General features: G+C 37.0%; 1 protein-coding gene across 1 annotated transcript in view; it reads left to right on the top strand.

Annotated features, from left to right (window-relative positions):
- Positions 1–117: 117 nt before the first annotated feature.
- The window catches only part of KIF15 (kinesin family member 15), a 38,372-nt gene continuing 18,314 nt past the window's right edge, over positions 118–20,175 (top strand). Inside the window, exons 1-16 of the mRNA XM_074898140.1 lie at positions 118–136; positions 1,792–1,831; positions 3,133–3,316; positions 4,346–4,422; positions 5,532–5,569; positions 6,505–6,602; positions 6,990–7,169; positions 7,856–8,065; positions 8,160–8,285; positions 9,688–9,810; positions 10,559–10,673; positions 12,375–12,466; positions 15,060–15,269; positions 16,359–16,536; positions 16,963–17,104; positions 19,823–19,964. Of these exons, the coding sequence (XP_074754241.1) occupies positions 118–136; positions 1,792–1,831; positions 3,133–3,316; positions 4,346–4,422; positions 5,532–5,569; positions 6,505–6,602; positions 6,990–7,169; positions 7,856–8,065; positions 8,160–8,285; positions 9,688–9,810; positions 10,559–10,673; positions 12,375–12,466; positions 15,060–15,269; positions 16,359–16,536; positions 16,963–17,104; positions 19,823–19,964 (1,974 nt within the window). The remainder of the gene's footprint in view (positions 137–1,791; positions 1,832–3,132; positions 3,317–4,345; positions 4,423–5,531; positions 5,570–6,504; positions 6,603–6,989; positions 7,170–7,855; positions 8,066–8,159; positions 8,286–9,687; positions 9,811–10,558; positions 10,674–12,374; positions 12,467–15,059; positions 15,270–16,358; positions 16,537–16,962; positions 17,105–19,822; positions 19,965–20,175) is intronic.

Here is a 20,175-nt window from a genome sequence, read left to right on the forward strand (position 1 = left end):
TTCGAAGAGGGGGCGGAGTCAAGTGGATTGCGACTCTTAGCGCTAAATTCAAACGTTCCGCCATTTTGGAGAGGCGGTGGGGGAGAGGTGCTGGGCTTGGCGGGGCGGCTGAAGACCATGCCTCCCGGCCTGAGAGGTGAGGAGCGATGGGGCGGCTCATGGAGCGGCTCATGGAGCGGCTTATGTGGCTCTGTGACTGCGAAGGGGCTGAGAGATGCTTCCCCCCCTGTGTGGGGAGCAGACGGGGACTGGGGCGGCTCGGTGAGGGAGGCCGGCTGCGGGCCGAACGAGGGAGGGGTTTGTCCTGTAGGGCCAACAACCTCCAGGTGTAACAACGAACGGGGTCAGGAAAAGGTGTGGCTGTGTTGTCTGGGCTGCGTTGCCCTACAGAGAGGCCGAGGCCCAAGGGGTGCGTTACAGAGTGTCCGCAGGACAGCCGCGCTGCCCCCGGTAGGGTCGGGGAAGGGCGATGGGGTTGGAGCAACGCTACGGAGAGGGGGGGTGACCCTCAGCGCTTCCAGAACTGCTTCTGGCACCGATATCCCCTGGGGCTTCTCGTGGCTGATACGTGTAAGCCGCCTTCCTAAGTAGGAAGTCTTTACAAATCTGCTTGCTCTTAGCCCTCCCGCGTTTATTCGGCTTGTGTTAATACTACAGAGTTTTTATTAGCTGTGACGTTTGTAACTATAGTCTCTTACAAACGTTCAAGGGAAGGCAGCTCTTTAAAATGGGAGCTAAGGACGGTTAGTTTAGAGTCGGTCATTTCCCAAGGTACAGGTTGTGTAAATATCTGTGAGTCTTAACTTCAGTTTTAAATTGCACTGCTTTTCTTGTACCAACGCGTTTTGATACCTTGTGCATTTGAAGAATAACTGAATTAGAAGCTATCACGTTTCTCAAATGTTATTGCGTGAATCAAAGCAAGGTTTGCATAGCAGCAGCAGAATTTTTGTAGTATGAATGTTAATGAGGTTGGTACCTTTATTAAATCTGCTTTTAAAGGGATCCTCTTACAATAAAACCTGTGCACTTTTAGAGACTTTATAAGGTCTTTATTATTGGAATATTTTGGTAAATATTTTTTCATTGTCATTTTATTTATTTTTAGAATTTGATTATGCTACTTAGTTAATATTTTGACTAACCTGTGTGAAATAATTTCATGTCACATTCACCTTAAATAAATAATAAGTTACTCTATCTACCTATGGGATAATTTGTGCCATATTCTTGCAATGTGAAGCTGTGCAAAAGGATGCTCATGTATGCAGGAGAGATTTATGCATTCCAGAGTGCTCAATATTACTTCATAAAAGTAAAAGTAATATACCTACTTAGTTGTGCAGGTTTGGGAAATGGAGTTTTTGCAGTCGTGTCAGTAAAACTATTCTATGTTATACTGTTGTTTTATCTGCAGTGAGTTAGCAATTTCAAAAATATAATGGCAATATATAATACTACTAACATTTATGTTCCTAATTCTCCAAAACACTTGCAAAACCCTGCATGCATTAAGAGACTTCTCACTGCACATACATTTACAAGTATGTGCACACTCACAATGCAGGACTAGAGATTTCTCTACCTTTGCAAGAAACTTCAACTTTCTGACAAAGGAAGGTAGATAACTGAGTATTTTTGTGCAGTACTGATTCATGCATGAAACGGATATTTATAAAGCTCTCCGTTTATCTCCCTCAATACTGCTTACAGTAATTTCTATTTAAATGGGGACTTTTGAGCAATAATTTTATCTTGTTTAATTTATGTGTGTGTGTTTCACTTTTATAGGAGATTTGCGTGACTCCGCCTTAGCTCTGAACTCACCCAGGTAAAGTAGTATCAGCCAGTTCCCATGTATGAATAATCACTTTGCACAAAAAATGCAAACAAACCTAGTATAACTTTGAGAAATAATTTAAAGTTTTTTCTTTCAATGTTCTCCTGCACAAGATTGTTGCCTTTCTCTCCTAACTTCCTTATAAGTTTAAAAAAAAAAAATTGATCTCTTACTAAAAGTGATGTTCCAAGGTGTTAGATTCTTCCTGGAATGCTGCCATGCAGTAAATTCTCATTTGTTCCCTAACTGCAGCTGGACTCAAGAGATATTCCATGAAAAATTTCAATTCTGTGAGGAAGTCCTAAACTAAAACAAAAAGTTCTTCTCCAAATATAAATAGCTCATAACTCAGAGTAATATTATTAATGAAAACATATTTGGCAAGTTAGTGTGGTGTGTCTTAAGTCCAGTATAACATCTTTCCTTTCTCAGCTGCTTCCTGTTCTTTTTTTTCCCTTTCCTCTGCCACTCCCCAACCTCACATTTCAGGCATGAAGTCCTTCCCCCACTTCTAAAACTATTCTGTTCCTTTCACTTGTTTACCAGAAGTAAAAGTCAATAACAGTTATAACACTTCCGTGCTATAACCTCCCTTTGGGAAAGAATGAAGTAAAGTAAATTCAAGTTTGCTACCACTTCATTTAAGAATTTAATTCTTTACTATTATATCAGTATATTGGTATTTATGTCAGAATTCCTCAAAGCTTTAATATAATAGTGATGCACAGTTACTTATTCAAGCTAGATTTACTGGTGCATCCACTGACAAATGTGATGAAATAGGTTAAGGAGCTTTGATGTAGGTGCTGCTATACTTTATTGGACTTACGGATCAAGAATTGATTGCACTTTCCCTTGTGAGCAGCAAAGAAAAAAGCTGGTAACTTTCTTGATGGAATGTAGCATCATCTGCTTCATAGGTAAAGTCTTTTATAACTTCCAATAGTAAGAAGGATGTCTGAAGCCCATAGTCTTAGAAACCACTGAAACCTTTATTATAACACTAGTTTTATATATGTCAAGTTCACTGTGAAATGTGTTCTTTTAGAGCTAAAGCTGCATGAACAGCAGTAAATTCCAGTAACTTAATGTTCTCTGTTTTTAAATCTGCCACACTGTTACCTTTAATAAATCTGTGGCTTGTAGTGAATTGATGATGTGTACACTAGTAGTAGTGTATTTTCAGGAGAGACCTTTGTATGACTTCACATGCTTAATTTGATTCTCGTGATTTAATTTTTTCAAACAGCTGATTTACTTCAAAGTAATCTAACGTATAAATATTAATTTAGTGTTGAAGGTGATGCTATCAAAGTTTATGTAAGGGTACGTCCCCCTTCAGAGGGAACTGCATTAACCGATGGAGATCAAGGCTTGTGTTTATCTGTTCTTTCATCAAATACCATCCGTCTGCATTCGAAGCCCGAACCAAAGATTTTCACTTTTGATTATGTTGCAAATATGGAATCAACACAGGTAATAAATTCCAAAATTTTATAATGGTATTGCTGGTTTTTCCTAAATGTTGGCAACTGCTACACTCAACCTTAAAATAAACCTTAGGTCTTAGTTTTGCAGTGGTCAGGCTGGTAATATGTAGTTATACTACAGAAATGTTGCACTAAATTCTGCTCTCTAATAGTTTTAACGTATGTTTTTAACTGTTAATTTCTTTAAAGTTTGCATTAAAATCGAATTTTCTATTTGTATATGTTACAGCAACACCATAGACAGAAAATAAACACCCCCTCTTGAGAGAAACATAAAAATAGCTGGCAGACAGTAGCTGATATTAAAGATGTGATTTGTGTTTTAGGAACTTAGGAGTTTATATTCTATTTGTTATATTTCCTTCTTATGCATTTGCCTTTTAAACAGACATGTTGTTCATCTGGGACAGCTAATGCTGCAAGGAAAATATTTCAATTTAATTTTATCATATTGTGTTTGAAATTCTGAACATAATTTTAATTACTTCAATTCCCTTTAATTTCTGTTTAAAAAACCAAGCACCCCCCCACCAAAACCCTACCCACTGTAGGCTGTTATTTGTAACTCGTCTCTTCTTGCAGATCTAAGAATTATGTGAAAATAGATGAGGCTAACACTTGTGCAGATTTGGTGAATATGCCACTGTGCAGTGGCAAATGTTGAAAGCTAACTAGACCTGATAACTGTCATGGCCTCAGTTTTTACCTACTGATGGTATAAACCACATAAAATCAAAAACACTGGACCATATTAATATAATATGTATTTGAAAGCTGTTACTATGATGGTGATTTTATTATTTTTTCTTTCAGTTTATCAAGGAATAAAAATGTTTTCAGAGGGAGTGATTTATGTCGCAAAGGCTTAGGATGTATTGTTTTGCTGTGAGAACTCCAGGGGTCATGATACATGTCCAACCTTATTTTATACATTATGAAGTTATGACATAGAAAACACTGATAAGAGATACTTAAATGAGTGGTGCCAAGTACCTTCTCTTTTCCTTGTCCCTAGGAGTCAGTGTTCTCAAGTGTGGCCAAAAACATTGTTGAATCTTGTATGAATGGCTACAATGGAACCATCTTTGCTTAGTAAGTCATTTAATGGTATTTCATAGCAACTGCAACATTTGAAGAGATTGTGTTAATGAGTAGTTGTGGACTTAAATGCCAGAACCCGCCGTATGTTACAGTAACCTTTGAAAGTGCTTCCTTAGTACAGCACAACATAGGAAATGTTCTTGCAGTACTGAAGCATACTTCTTATTCCTCTTTTGGAGGAATCTATTTGTAGGTGTTATGCTTCTAATACTTAAGTCCAATAACGTGGATTGTAAACTCACTTCAATTTTACTATTGTTTGTCTAAAATCTAGAAGTTTTACTGTACTATTAAAGAGAAAGCTAGTTGGTTTTAATATGTCCATAGTAAAATGGAATGAAAACTGCTTTAACTTGTTATTTGGCCAGCTCAACTCTTTGAGTCTTAACTGCCTGTGGGAAAGCTCATGAATGATAATTTTAACTTCAAAATGTTTTCACAGTAGAAATATATCCATGAATAGTAGCATGAATATCACTATATTAACTCTCAGTATTTTTTCATTTTGAAAACTGAGTAAGCACTTTGGTCAAAAATGCTAACTTGAAGGACTGATCTCATCAAAACCTTACTGGGTTTTTCAGCCTAGCAAAGCATTCACAAAACTGAAGTCTACTTTGTTACAACATACAAATGTGGAAAAATGAAGTGGAATTGCCCTGAAGTTTCTCTAGCATGGTTTAAAAAAAGGATATATTCATCTTAAAACTATTTTTCTCATTTTGGGTTTATGTATACTATTAAATGACACAAAACCCAAAAGATTGACCCAAAAGTTAGTTTGATGTCTACATTTGAAAGCCTTCATTTTATTGCTAAGTTCCACTATTTCTCTTTCCAACTAAAATAAGGGAGAAAATGGTGGGTAGCAGGGAGAGAAAAGGCAATTTATCTAACAGAATTTCATGGTCAAATTTGCTGTTCTATTTTTATACCTTTTTAGCTGACTGATTTCTTAGCTTTTATCTGTCTCTTTATATTTAGTTTAAATACTTTTTTTCATTTTAAACTGTGAGTTCTCATTAAAAGATATGCAGATTAATGAAAAATTCAGAGCCAGAATAAAGCTTTTATCTGAACCTTTTTTTTTTGTTTGTTAGTGGCCAGACTGGGTCAGGAAAAACCTTTACTATGATGGGTAAGTGCATGTGAGAGTTTAATCCTTCAGTGATTTCTTAATGTTTTTTGCCTTGAGTTGAAATTCTTGCTTTGTCAAACACCAGGGATGATTTAGATTTTTGTCTTCCTGCAGATAACTTTTAAGGTTTAAGAAATGGTGTAGTGCTCAGTGCAGTTGTTCATGCTTTATATCAAAACAGTGAAGTGTATATACTCTCTTCTATCTTTTTGAAGATGTCGATTTTTTTCTGTTTTTAAGAAGCTTTTCAGTTAAACAGAGTAAATGTTGTCCAAAATGAGTATTCTACTGGTTTCCCTTTTTGGCTGATATTCCTTGCATTTATAGAAAAATATTCTAGTATGCAAGGGTCTTCCTTATTAAAATATATTGAGGTTTTCAGAATAACTGCTTTCTATCCAACTAGGAATTTAAGGACTCTGTATACAAAGGAATCCCCTTGTAATCTTGTTCTTCATACAGTGGTGATTTTAAATGCATTAATACTGTACTTGACATTAGAAAGTTACGAAAATAATCAACACTACTTTGGACAACATGTTTTCAAGGACTACATAGAAATTACCTAAACATGGGGAAAGATCCACTCCATCTTTCTGGTTCTTCATATCAGGATTAAGGTAGCTGTACTGGCATCCCTCCACATCTGTACCTGCTTTCTATGGAAGTCCAAGTATTTTATACTATTTTAGGCTTAGGTAACCTATAGACAGGTAAAGTAAGATGCTTTCACAAGCATCATTTAGACTACATATAAATCTGAGTATGGAATATTACCTTAGATCTTGAAAGTTGATTTTATTGCATTTCTTCTGTGGTTTTGCCATAAACTGGCTCAAACCTGGTTGCTGAAATCTTCTGTGATGACATGTTGAAAAGATCCGCCATTACTCTTGAGTAGTACTAATTAATTTTTTAATTAAAAATCTCTTTAGGACCATCTGATTCTGATAATTTCACTCACAGTCTGAGAGGAGTAATTCCACGGAGCTTTGAATACTTATTTTTTCTAATTGAACGTGAAAAAGAAAAGGTACATTTATTTTATACTTACTGAAGTGAAAGTAATGTCTCACATTAAAGATTAGCTAAGGCTGTTTGGCAAGCCAGGTGTGTAGCAGTTAAATTTCCAGGATTATTGCCATCTTGCATCAATTTTGTTGATGACAAATGCTTATATCTAGTACTCTACCAAATTATAGTACACTTTCTTCAGACATAAGTGTACTTATATTTTGAGACTAAAAATGCATCTAGGTTTCTGGATGTTAGTTGTCATCTGGGCATCAGAAATGTATAGTATGCAGAATATGTATGCAGACTAGTAGCTTTAGATATGTGTAAAAAGAGACTCACTGCCATACAATGCCAGACTTGATAAAATCCATGTGTTTATAGTGTAAATTACTGTGTTTTTCAGGCCGGCAATGGAAAGAGTTTTCTGTGCAAATGCTCATTTATTGAAATATACAATGAACAGATATTTGACTTGCTAGATTCTGCTTCAGCTGGACTCCTTCTCAGAGAACACATCAAGAAGGGAGTCTTTGTTGATGGTGCTGTTGAACAGGTGTTGTCATCTGCTGCTGAAGCATACCAGGTATTTTTTTTGTCACTTTTTAATGTTGGACTATTTATCTTGATGCTTAGTTGGTAAATACTCCTCTTTGTTTAAAGCACATAGTTTTTGCACAGTGTCTATGACATACACTGTTTTTTGAAGGATGGAGATAGGGAAAGAGTAAAAAGCTGTTTCTAGGCAATGCTTCCTGACTATCCCACACATGTAAGTAATTGTATAGTTTTGGAGTTTGGAATATATGAAATGCAATTGCAGTAATCTTTCACTAATGCTTGCCCTACGCATCTCTGAAATAGCAACAGAAAACTGCATCTCCTGCTAATTAGGCAGCATGTGTGTTCCAGAAATTTGTCAGGTTTATTTCTCCATGAATGAGGCATACACATAGTACTTCAGTGAATTTAAATGTTTTTTTTCTTGTGTACTGCTAACATACACCGGTGTTGGGTATGTTATGCTTTCAAACAGTAATGGCACTCCTGGAGGAAAGAATTGAATATTATAATTAGTGTTTTTATTAAGCTTGACTGTAGTTATATATTTTTTTTAATTTTTAAAGTAGTTCTATTAGAAGAAAGTAAAGAAGTCCTTGTCCTTGAGATTTTTGAAAGGTGTTGCACTGAAATATACTTACTACTGTTTATCACATGTATGAAAATACAATCTGAGATACTTGATATTATTTTTGTCTTTTGCATGCTTAGGTATTAACTATGGGCTGGAGAAACCGTCGTGTAGCATCCACCTCAATGAACAGAGAATCCTCAAGATCACATGCAGTTTTCACTATCACAGTGGAATCCATGGAGAAAAACAATGAGATTGTTAATATTCGGTCTTCCCTGATCAACCTGGTAGACTTAGCAGGATCTGAGAGACAGAAAGACACCCATACAGAAGGACTGAGGTTAAAGGTTAGTTCTGTAATATCTGTGGAATCTTTCTCCTTTCAGGTGTACTGCCCTGTTCCATCTGCCAAATCTGTTCACCTTTGTTCTCTTTTTTTAGGAAGCAGGTAACATAAATCGATCACTAAGTTGCCTGGGTCAAGTAATCACAGCACTTGTTGATGTGGGCAATGGAAAACAGAGACACATTTGTTACCGGGATTCCAAGCTCACTTTTCTGTTACGGGTAATATATATATACACTCTGTATTTTATATACTACTCGAGATGTAGACAAACTATGTTTGGGTTGTTTTTTTAACTGTAAAAAGCTGAACTCGGGTATTGTTTCAATATCGGGCAGGTGGAAAAACATTTGAAAAATTTCTTTTTACCTAAACAGATTTCCAGTCGATTTATTGCTGTTAACTGAAGACAAATTTATTTATGCTCATAATGTCCTATTACATATCTGCAAGTTTTAAAGAAAAAAAGCATATGTTTTGATCCCCGTAGTTTGGGAAATACTGTGTGTTGCAATGTAATATTTAGAGATGTGTTGAAACGTTGGACAGGACTTCCAGAATTAGCTTGTGTGTGCTAAGTGTTGGCATCATGTTAAGAATTAGATAAATTCAGTTTCCTATCTGAGAGCTTATGGGTTCTTTTCAAGATGAACAGAAAACAAAGATGGAAGCAGCCAAACATTTGTTGGATGCCAGCACTCCCCAAAATTCTGTGATCAGTAATGAATAATATCTGTAACTTATTTTTGTATTATAATATAGTACTTGTACATAATACAGTATTGTGATCGCAGCAAAATTTTCCAATCATTCCATCCCTGATCCATGTGTATCTTAGAATCATGAACCTCTGAAGAACTGTGTTCTTCAATGCAACCCAAAATAGATAGAAATTGGAAGAGAATTGCAACTCTGAGCTGTTACTTTCTTAAGTGATTATTTTTTTAGGTGGCTGTACTGCAAAGTCATCCACAAATGTGACCCTCTCTGCTAGAGAGAGAGAATTCCATTGAGGCTTGTGGGCTATTTTATAGTACTAGACTTTTAGTCTTAGGTATAACTACTGCCTTCTCCAGAGATTTGAGAGCTACTTGTTAAACAACACAGAAATATCTGAAGAAATGCATGTAAAAGGGAGAGGTTCTTTTTATATCCTTGGTCAAGATTCTGTTGGTTGGATTTTTTTTGTTTGTTTGTGTTTCTTTGGCAATAGCCACCAGAAGATAGATTGGAAAATCAACAGGCTAGATGGTGTTCAAGATAGCCTGAATACCAATCTGCTAATTACCAAGATTAAAATGAAATATCTACTTTATTCCCTGATTTTTTTTTTTTTTCTCCCCCTGCTGTTCAGGTGTAAAAAAAAAAAAAAAAAAAAAAAAAAGTTGATGAGTAATAGAGAGTTAGGGTTTTGAAAACCCAAATAAAGTCTTTATTTACAGTCATATCCTTTATCCCCATGTTTGAAATAAAATTTCAGAAATTTTGCTAGCATGGGGATTTGCTAGATAAAACCCTTCCTGCTGCAATTTGTTCAAAATGATACATGGTAGCTGTTAGGTGATGGCTTACTGTAGTCACCGAAACCATGCAAATAAGATTAACTTCCATGTTTTTAAATAGGATTCCCTTGGTGGTAATGCAAAAACATGTATAATAGCAAATGTTCATCCAGGATCCAGGTGTTTTGGTGAAACGCTGTCCACTCTTAATTTTGCTCAGCGAGCAAAGTTGATAAAAAACAAGGTAAGAGAGTTACTCAATGTCGTTGTTCCAACAAACTATCAAACTATTTCTTGTCACTTAAACTGCCATCTGTAAACAGGGTAGCTTTGTTGAAATACTCCTGTGCTTTCACTAATTTACGTTAATATAACTTACTTTAAAATACTAAATTTGATTTCCTAAATGTGCTTTATGACAAATGATTTTTGAAAGGGACTTGTTTGCTTTTGATTATGAATAGAGTACAACAGCTGGGGACTAGGTAATGGCTGATAACAGTGTATTTGTTGGTTGTTCTCAAGCACTTCATTAGAGAAAGTAAAAAGTAAATCTGTACTAAAAGTTAGAATAGTCATTAAAAAATGAAGATTCAATGGTATTTCCGTGCACTTGGTTTTTTATATGCTAATATCCAAAATATAATTTCTTATGAGTGGGTCTTGCAAGCATGTTGGCATCTTGAAAGTATGTTGGCAGCTTGAAAACTGCTGTCTTCAATGTATGCTGCTTTGTTGGTCAAAAAACTCCAGACAAAATTCTGCAAAAAACATTACCTTACCAATACTTTTATATTAAATATATTATATTTTATATTAAGTGCAACTGGTTTCTCAGTAAATGGAACTTTGCTTTTCCCATGAGTTCTTCCTTTCCTAAGATGGAAAGACTTCTCAGTGGTTTTGCTGCTTTGCAGTCTGAGTTTTATCCTAAAAAATATAAGATTTTTATTTGTACCTTTCCTATTTTTCTCTTAACATATTTATGAAAGGCTGTGATAAATGAAGACACACAAGGAAATGTGAGCCAGTTGCAAGCTGAAGTCAAGAAGTTGAAAGAGCAGCTCGCTAAACTTAATTCTGTGCGTGACATTTCTGTATCAAACGGTAAGAGCTGAGGGTGAGGGGAGTGAGAACTTGCTACTTTTGCAGCCCAGAGTGTTGGAACCTTGTGTAATTCATTGGGCTTCTGAACAATTAATGTTTTTCTAGGAACTGATATACAGAGGTTGTATTTGTCTTATTGATCCCATCATGGCCTGTATTTGTGTCTAGTATTTTGCAGAAATGGTTAATGTGATTTTATATTCTTCTTCTTCTAAGTTTGTGTACTGGGCTATGGTTTTATTTTATAATACATGGAATACTCTTCCAGTTCATAAGAGGTATGCTGCTTAATCATTTAAGTTACCAAAAATTTGCATGTGATTGCTTGTACATTTAGGTCAGAGGAAGGGCACAAAGGTGTTGATAATGCTTCATTCTTTTGAAGCTCAGGACTGGATCTTTTTCCCCTTTTCCCTTTTTGTCCCTTCAGGAAAACCCTAAGGAGGATGTTTACCCTTTCAATAAAAGATCAGTTTCAGTGTGAGATGGTAAAGGGGTTATGTAATTCTTTAATTCCAGCAGCTTTTCCCTAGACTATTATACCTGCAATATATATCTCATCATAGCTTTATACAATGTATACTTCTCACTGAAATACACTAGCTTATAATGTTTGTTTACCAGGTAGTAAATTTGGTCTTGTAGCTCTTACTGTGTTTAACTATTTCCTGACCTTGCTAAGAAATAGATGATACAGCAATAGAATTCTTTCCAACTTTCATAGTAACTTCTATAATATCAAGTAACTGTGGTTGAATTTTCCTAAGGAAGAAGTACTTCTCTGTAAGTGTACACATTTAACCAGTAAAAACAAGTCGGTGATTCTGCGGGACACTGAATCACTGTCCATGAATACACAAATATTAACAAATGGCTCAGAAATATTTAGATGTGCGGTAGAGTTCTGAGGGAAAGCAAGTGATGCTTCAACACTGAAAAGAGGTTTTATGCAGAACCTGGTATATTAGAGCTGTGTTTAGTCTATGCAGTTAAATTATGTTTGTAATATTCAATCACACAAATATGAAATTTTGCTATCTACTTTAAAAACAGGATGACTTTTAAAATACATTAAATTACTGTAGTGTGTTAGTTATGCACCTAGATACTGTGGTGATTAGTATTCTATAAACAGTATTGTCTGCATGAAGATGTTTAGGAAAGCTATTTTGAATTAATTTCTGAAGTGGATTAGTTAAGCCCTTTTAATCCCTTGTGTGGACACTTTTCTTCAAGATTAAATCACTAATTGTCCACTTCATTCATGCTTATTTTACTGAATTTCCTTTTCATAAACAAGTCCACTTTTAAAATGTACAAACTGTAGTAATAATGCAAATAATGGCTTAGTGTTATCAAATTAATTTCAGAGGGGTTTTGCATTTTATAGTTATACTCAGCTGAACAGACTGGTTCTTTTATTTTAATAAAAATTCATCGTTAAGCTATTTAATGCTTGAACAACTTTGTTAATTATACAATTATTTATACTGACTCTATTCTTTATCAGCACTTGCAGGTGACTAGACTTACTGTCTAAACTTCTTTGCTCTGGGTATGGCACGTGATCTTTGTAGAAGATTTTTACTGTTAGAAGAATGTATTTAAATTTTCTTTACACAACTGTCATGTTATGTAGGAAAACCTGGTTAACTGGTATTTTAATAAATATGGCATTTGCTTTTTTGACTTGCCCTACAGGTGCTGTTGAAAGAGGGAAGGACAACATAAATTACATGAACAACTTTATTGAAGCAATGTTGTTCTGGGAGAAATCAGAAGGTGAAAAGAAGGTAAGAAAGCACTAATATTTCAAAGTGTGCTCTCTGACAGACCAGTGAGCATATTGAAACTGACTCTCATCATTATTTTTCTTTGGCTTTGAATAAAAATACTCTGCCCAAAGATAATAGGGTTTGGTAACAAGGAAACTTGTCAAATGACATTTAAGATGAAATCTGTAGGAGGACTACAAGGATGTCATGAGGTTATGCAGGAAGAAAACTACAAGGGCCAAAACCCAAACAGAACTTAATCTGACTGCTTCTTTAAAAGATGTTTAAAAATGTTTCTATAAATACATTGACAACAAAAGGAGGGCTAAGGAGAATCTCCATCCTTTCTTGGATGCAGGAGGAAACATAGTGACAAAGGATGAGGAAAAGGCTGAGGTGCTTAATGTCTTCTTTGCCTTAGTCTTCAATAGTAAGATCAGCTATTCTCAGTACCCAGTCCCCTGAGCTGGAAGACAGGGACAGGGAGCAGAATGAAGCCCCCATAATCCAAGGGAAAGGGGTTAGCAACCTGCTACACCACTGAGACACACACAAGTCTCTGGGGCCAGATGGGATCCACCCAAAGGTACTGAGGGAGCTGGCAGAAATGCTCACCAAGCCACTTTCAATCACTTATCAGCAGTCCTGGCTAACCGGGGAGGTCCCAGTTGGCTGGAGGTTTGCAAATGTGACACCCATCTACAAGAAGGGCCTGAAGGAGGATCCAGGGAGCTACAGGCCTGTCAGTCTGACCTTGGTGCCAGGGAAGGTCTTGGAGCAGATCATCTTGAGTGCCATTACATAGCACATATGGTACAACCAGGTGATCAGGCCTAGTCAGCATGGGTTTGTGAAAGGCAGGTCCTGCTTGACAAACCTGATCTTCTGTGACAAGGTCACCTGCTTATTGGATGAGGGGAAGGCTGTGGATGTTGCCTACCTGGACTTTAGTAAGGCCTTTGACACAGTTTCCTACAGTATTCTCCTGGCAGAACTGACTGCTTGTGGCTTGGATGGGCACACACTTTGGGTAAAAAACTGGCTGGATGGTCGGGCCCAAAGAGTTGTGGTGAACGGAGTTAAACCCAGTTAGTGCTGGTCACAAGTGGTGTTCCTCAGGGCTCAGTATTGGGGCCAGTTTGGCTTAATATTTTTATCAGTGATCTGGATGAAGGGATCAAGTGCACCCTCAGTAAGTTTCCGGATGACACCAAGTTGGGTGGGAGTGTTGATCTGCTCGAGGGTAGGAGGCACTGCAGAGAGACCTGGACAGGCTGGAGCGATGGGCTAAGGCCAACTGGAGGAGTTTCAATAAGGCCAAAAGCCAGGGGCTGCACTTGGGCCACAACAGCCCCACTCAACACTGCAGGCTTAGGGCAGAGTGGCTGGAAAGTTTCCTGGCAGAAAAGGACCTGGGGGTGTTTGTTGGCAGCCGGATGAATATGAGTCAGCAGTATGCCCAAGTAGCCAGTGTGGCTAATAGCATCCTGGCTTGCATCATAAATAGTGGCCAGCAGGACTAGGACAGTGATTGTCCCCCTGCACTCAGCACTGGTGAGGCTGCACCTTGAATGCTCTGTTCAGTTTTGGGCCCATCGCTACAAGAAAGATGTTGTTGTGTGTCCAAAGAAAGGCAACAAAACTAATGAAGGGTCTAGATCGCAGGTCTTATGAGGAGTGTCTGAGAGAAGTAGGAGTGTTTAGCCTGGAGAGGAGACTCAGGGGAGACCTTATTGCTTTCTGCAACTACCAGAAAGGAGGCTGCTGTGGTTGTCAGTCCCTTCTCCTGAGTAAGAAGCAACAGGGCAAGAGAAAATGGCCTCAAGTTGTGCCAGGGGAGATTTAGATGGGATGTTAAGAAAAGTTTCTTCACAGAAAGGGTTGTCAAGCATTGGAACAGGCTGCCCAGGGAAGTGGTTGAGTCACCATCCCTGGAGTTATTTAAAAGATGCATAGACATGGCACTGAGGGACATGGTTTAGTGGTGGACCTGGCAGGCTTAGGTTAACGGTTGAACTTGATCTTTTCCAACTTAAATGATTTAATGATTCTGTTCTATCTTTTAAATTCAGACATGACATAGGATAGATTTCATAGTATGTTTAGTTTTAGGGAGTAGATTTTTATTATATTTTTTTTTTAATAGAATAGAAGAACAAACTTCTGGTTTACTTAATTTTGAGCACATCTTTGAGTGTTTGGATCAACAGTATGTGTTTTGAAGCAAACTTCCCAGTCATCCCTATTTTATTGTGCTTTGGCTCATGTCATGGCTGCAGTATTGAACTAGCCAAAATTAATTATTTTAAGAAAATGGACTGCAACAGGTAATGTAAGGGCACATCTGATGTGCTTAACTGAATATTTAGTCTACCAGATCATACTGGAGTTTCTAAGTAAAGTTTCTGGAATCTAATGTAATTTGGGTTCTTGGTATGAACTGTTGCTCTCTACAAACCTGCTGCAAGTGATAGTCTGTGTATTCACAAAATTACTGTTAACTGAGTTTTGCATGATTTATCTATGTGTGCATATGTATGTGGTATGTGTACCTTAAACATTCATCTAGTGTAACCATCATTTTCATCAATGTGTATATGTACTTTCTAAGAACTTATTAGAAAAAATTGCTCAACTAGAAGATCTGTGTGCCAAGAAGGAGAAATTTATTCAGTCCAATAAAATGATAGTTAAATTCCGTGAAGACCATATTGTTCGCTTGGAGAGATTACATAAAGAGGGTGGTGGAAGTTTGTTGCCAAAAGAGCAAGATGATCTCCTCAGTGAATTGAGGAAGGAATTGCAGACACTCAGAGAACAGGTAAGTCTTTGGTTTTTCTTCTTTAGAACAGTTTTCTTTTGTGAGAACAGCTCATGTGGTGGGTGGATACAGGCTTTTTAGCGAAGACGGGCAGGAAAGAAAAGGATGTGTGGTGTATTCTTTTATAGAAGCACCTCAAATGCATGGAGTTTCCCTGTGGAAGGGACAATGGGTGGGTTTAGAGCTTGTGAGTTCGCATGAGAGGAGAGGCTAGTAAAGGTGATGTCATGGTGGGAGCTTGCTACAGGCCACCTGACCTGAGTTAGGTGGAGGACTAAGTCTCCTTTAAGCAACTCAAGGAAGTCTCCAAATCACAAATCCTCATTCTTAATGGAGACTTTAATGGACACTTCTTAATGGACACCTGCTGAAAGCAAGAGACAGGAGGATACAAGTAATACAGCAGGTTGCTGAAGAATAATAACACAAATGCTAAATGGCCCATCAGGAGTGATGTGGTCCTGGAGCTGTTTGAGGAAGGCAAGTAGCAAAGTACATACCTGTGGCTTCAGGAGAGGCATCTCCAGGTTATTCAGGTATCTGGTAGGTGTATTGTTTGTGAGGCAGTTTTGAAGCACAAAGAAGCTCAAGAGAGAAGGCAGATTCTTTAAAAGCTATTTCCTCTGAGCACAAGTAGGAAAAATGAATACATATATTAGAAGACCAGCTTGAATTTCTAGCTCATAACTGAGCTCCAGAGTGAAGGGGGGCAAAGTACAGAAGTCAGGACAGTTATTAAAGGATTATGGAAACATTACTATGGCATGCAGGGACAGTGTTAAGAAAGGCAAAGCTCAAGGTTGAAACTGAAAAGGGATGTCAAGAGCAGTGAGAAAAGCTTCTACTGCTTTATTACAAGTAAAGTAAACACATAAAATGTAAGCCCACTGGTTTTTTTTGAGAGCAGCTTCCAAGGGAGTAAGAAAACTAACAAAAAAAAATTGGGACAGTTTTAACCACTGTAGGTAATAGCTTTATTTTTTTTCTTCCATTACAATTTAATGCTTCCTGAAGGTAATAGGGCAACAGCTAGGTATGTATAACATTGTCTGGAAAATAAACTGTTGACTAAAATACTGCTTATCACAGATGGAACAACACCCACGAATTGCAAAGTATGCCATGGAGAATCATAACCTCAGAGAGGAGAATAAAAAACTTCGTTCTTTACAGTCAGTTAAAAAGGCTCAAGAGATTGATGCTCAGACCATCACAGAACTAGAAAAAGCTTTTTTGGAAGCTTCAGCCACAGAGAAAAATACTGGAGGTAAAAATATTCTAATGTTTTTCAGCTAAATAAACTTACTGTACTTCTGCTGTGTGCAATGTAGTGTTGAACGTGTTGTCTGTCTTGATGTATTTTTGCATTCTTCAAAGGGATACCTGAAGACTGATTAACTAGGTTTACTTCATTTTATTCACGTTGGCCTTCAAGCAAATACAGCAATAGAGAATTTGGATTCTTGGGTATCTTGTGAGCACCATCCATAATCTCATTTTGTTGTCCGTAGTGGTCATGAAGAGTGCAGTAACATTGTTCTACTGGTTTTCATGTGGATTGTCGCTAATACTAATTTTCTTCAATCTTAATTGCTGTTATGCTGTTCAAAAGCCTGAAAATGCTTTTAGTTTAGTAAAACTTAAGATATTTGAGCTACTTTGTGATTTCAGAGAGTATATGTTTGTTCTTTAGGTCATCATTTATATTCCACCACCATATCTGTGGAAGGCAACTCATTGGCATCTATTGAAAGGCTGAAAGCACGCCTGCTACAGACTCAGAGTGAACTGGCAAGTTCCAAACAAGAATATGAAGAATTTGAAGAGCTAACCAAGTGAGACAAAACAGTATAAAAATGTCTTTATTTAAATGTCTTTAATCATTGATTTCTAAAATTTAGTCTCAGATCCTGAACATACAGTCTTAGTATGCTCTTTCCATGTAAGAGGAACAGGTTAAGAAAATGGCACACACAGAGAATACATTCCTGTTGAACTCCATTACTCCCAGACTAGGAACAACTGTGATGCAAGGCATGTCTGCACTTTTGCAGATTTCTTTGTCTTTCCACAAGCTGCTCTTTATGCTAAGATGCAGAAGAGTGCTTCATAACATGCAGGAGATGCCCATACTCTGAATTTCTGACAGTCACCTGCTTAACAGGACAGGGAGAGTTCGGCTTAGTTTCCATTTTGAACAAGTATTTTTCAGTAACTGAAATATTACAGATGGTAGCAGCGACAGGAACTAAGAGCTGATGGGATTTAAGGGGCGGTATTTTGGGGGTGGTTTTTGTTTTGATGCAACATGGTCTTTAATATAACCTCTTTAAGATTGTGAGTTTGAATCACCATAAATGTAGAATTCAAGCACCCCAGAAAACTTTGGCTAACCTGTTGGTTAATTTTTTTGTATCCACTTCAAAGATTTTTAAGAAGGTAATAATAAGCCATCTTGAGACTTGTTATAGGAATATTTAGTGCAAATTAAAGCAAAGACACTTTGTCAGTAGTTCATTCTTGTGCATTTGCTTTGGCATCTAAACAGAAGATGGGGGTCTACTTTGTCCTTACCAAGGAAGTGAAGAATTTACTGTCATTGTTCTCCTTGAGGGCAGCACAAGATAATGTGAAAGGCCTGAGTAATACCTTCAGTGTGTATATATTCATATGCAAGCAAATGATACATGGCTGAACTTGATCAACCCCATTTCTGAAAAGTTCAGGTCCTGTTACTGGAGATACAAGAAAAATAACTATGTTTTCAGTAAGTGTAATGTAAATCTGAATGGCAAAGGGGACCTGATTTTTTTAAATCTATATTTATTTTTAGCTTGTACTTAACATTGTTGCTTTTTATTGATTTCAGTGAATCTCGAGTGTAATTCTAGAAGCACAAGATAATTTCTGCCTCCCCACTTTTTTCTTTGCAAAGTAGCTTTGTAATGTCCTTTTCAGTCATTCAGGCAACTGTAGAAATCTGTTTTCTTAGATTTCCGTGTAGTAAATTCTGTCATAATGTTGCGATCTACTGAATTCATCAATTCAGCAATCCATCTGTTGTCCTGTATCATTAGTTACAGGGTTTATTTATACCTTCATATATTAATTATTTTCCTGCCCATCCAATGTATTCCTGTTTTACGTATTCCATGTTTTGTGCATGTCTTACTTGCTTGATAACGTGTATGAATTTTTATTATCAATTACTGACACTTTCTTTAGTGGAGTGCAGTCAAACAGAGGTGTGCTTTTGAGCCTCTGGATTTTCACTAAATTTTAAACTTGTTTCCAGTTTCAGAGTAACTGGATGCTTAATTTTACATGCAAATGTAACTGTGTCCTGTAACTGAATAAGCGGAGTATAATTTAACAATTTCACAAAATCAATGTATACTAACTTTTTGTTCAATGCGGTGGACAGAGGAAGCAAGCAGTCGATTCAATGTGAATGATAAAGCAAGCTTCCACTTTATTGAAAGAAATCACACCTTATATAAACACTAACTATAATTATGCACACTAATCATAAATCTATTGGATACATCTAAAAGTCTACATTATAATATCCCAACCCCTTGTGGCATTTCAGGTATGTCACAACATCCTCCTTCTGGCTTGCTTTTTTTTTCCCAAGGTTGTTTACCATCATAATCAAGGCCTCTGTGTACCTCAGTTTCTCCCTTTGTTAGCATAACAGTCCTTTGTCAGCATAACTGTGCCCTGAATCTCCTTCCTTGTTAGTATAACTGTACCCTGGGTTTTTTTCCTTTGTTTACCTCAGATGGCTGCAATCAGCTCCTGCACAGACCCATGGCCTTGCTCTGCAAGCCATTCTCCAACAGTTCAACAGCAGTCAGAACAAAAGTTCTACTGTTTCATAGGTTTTGTTGCAGATGCTAAAAACGAGAGAAGATGATAGCATTAAACTGCCAAAAGATGAAATAGTATATTTCCTTTTGTCTGTAGACTTTGACCCTACAATTATGTCAGTAAGACCAACTATCACAGTGACAGCATGTAATTCTGCAAAACACCTAATGAAAATTATTCCTAAATTTCTGTTCAACTTTTGTATTTCGGTTAAAGTACTCTCGGGGGCAAAATAATCTTAACAGAACAGCACTTCCAAAAAAAAAAAAATCTTTAAAGGATTTTCTTTAATCCTGACAAGCACCAGTTCAGACTTCTCTTATAACTGGATAACATTCTTAAAGCTCAGAACTGTATTGGTATGGGTGATATCACTTTCTCATAAAAGGAATTGCAGAGCTCTCAGCTTATTTCTTACTGTGTAATGGATTTTTTCCAACACGTTTAGTTATCCATCTGCTTGCTTCATTATGTAAGCACAAATAAGCTTCTTAGCTTTTTAATTTTTTTTTTTTTACTTTTTAATACAGCAGTGGTGGCTTTCTTCTCAAAATGTATTTCAGTGTTTGGGCAAGAGTTCAGCTTCAGTTTGCTTGCTGGCAATACTGCAGCTTATTCTTACTGATGGGAGGGTGTACTGATGGAGTAGTTTTGACAGTAGTGAAATACTTCCTAAACAGGAAAAAGCATATGGAACTGGAATCAGAGCTTCAGTCCCTTCGGAAAGCAAACAAACATCTTGAAAACATTCTGGAGGCCACCAAAGCACACAAGCGCCGAGAAGTCTCTCAGTTACATAAGCTACATAGAGAAACTCTTAAGGTATGAGAATAAGTTTGTTTAAAACCACACATACTTACTCCTGAGTTATGTGAGAACAGAGACTTTCATTTCTATGATCCCTTAACCTAACTTGTGTTCTGGCATGTAATCTATATGTGATAATGTAGATACGATGCTTTTTTATTCTGAAATACTGAATGACTGCTACTATAATCAGATGACAAATCTGAAAAAGTGGTTTAGAACATTT

This window comes from Athene noctua, chromosome 2 (genome assembly GCF_965140245.1).
Source record: "Athene noctua chromosome 2, bAthNoc1.hap1.1, whole genome shotgun sequence".
NCBI lineage: Eukaryota > Metazoa > Chordata > Aves > Strigiformes > Strigidae > Athene > Athene noctua.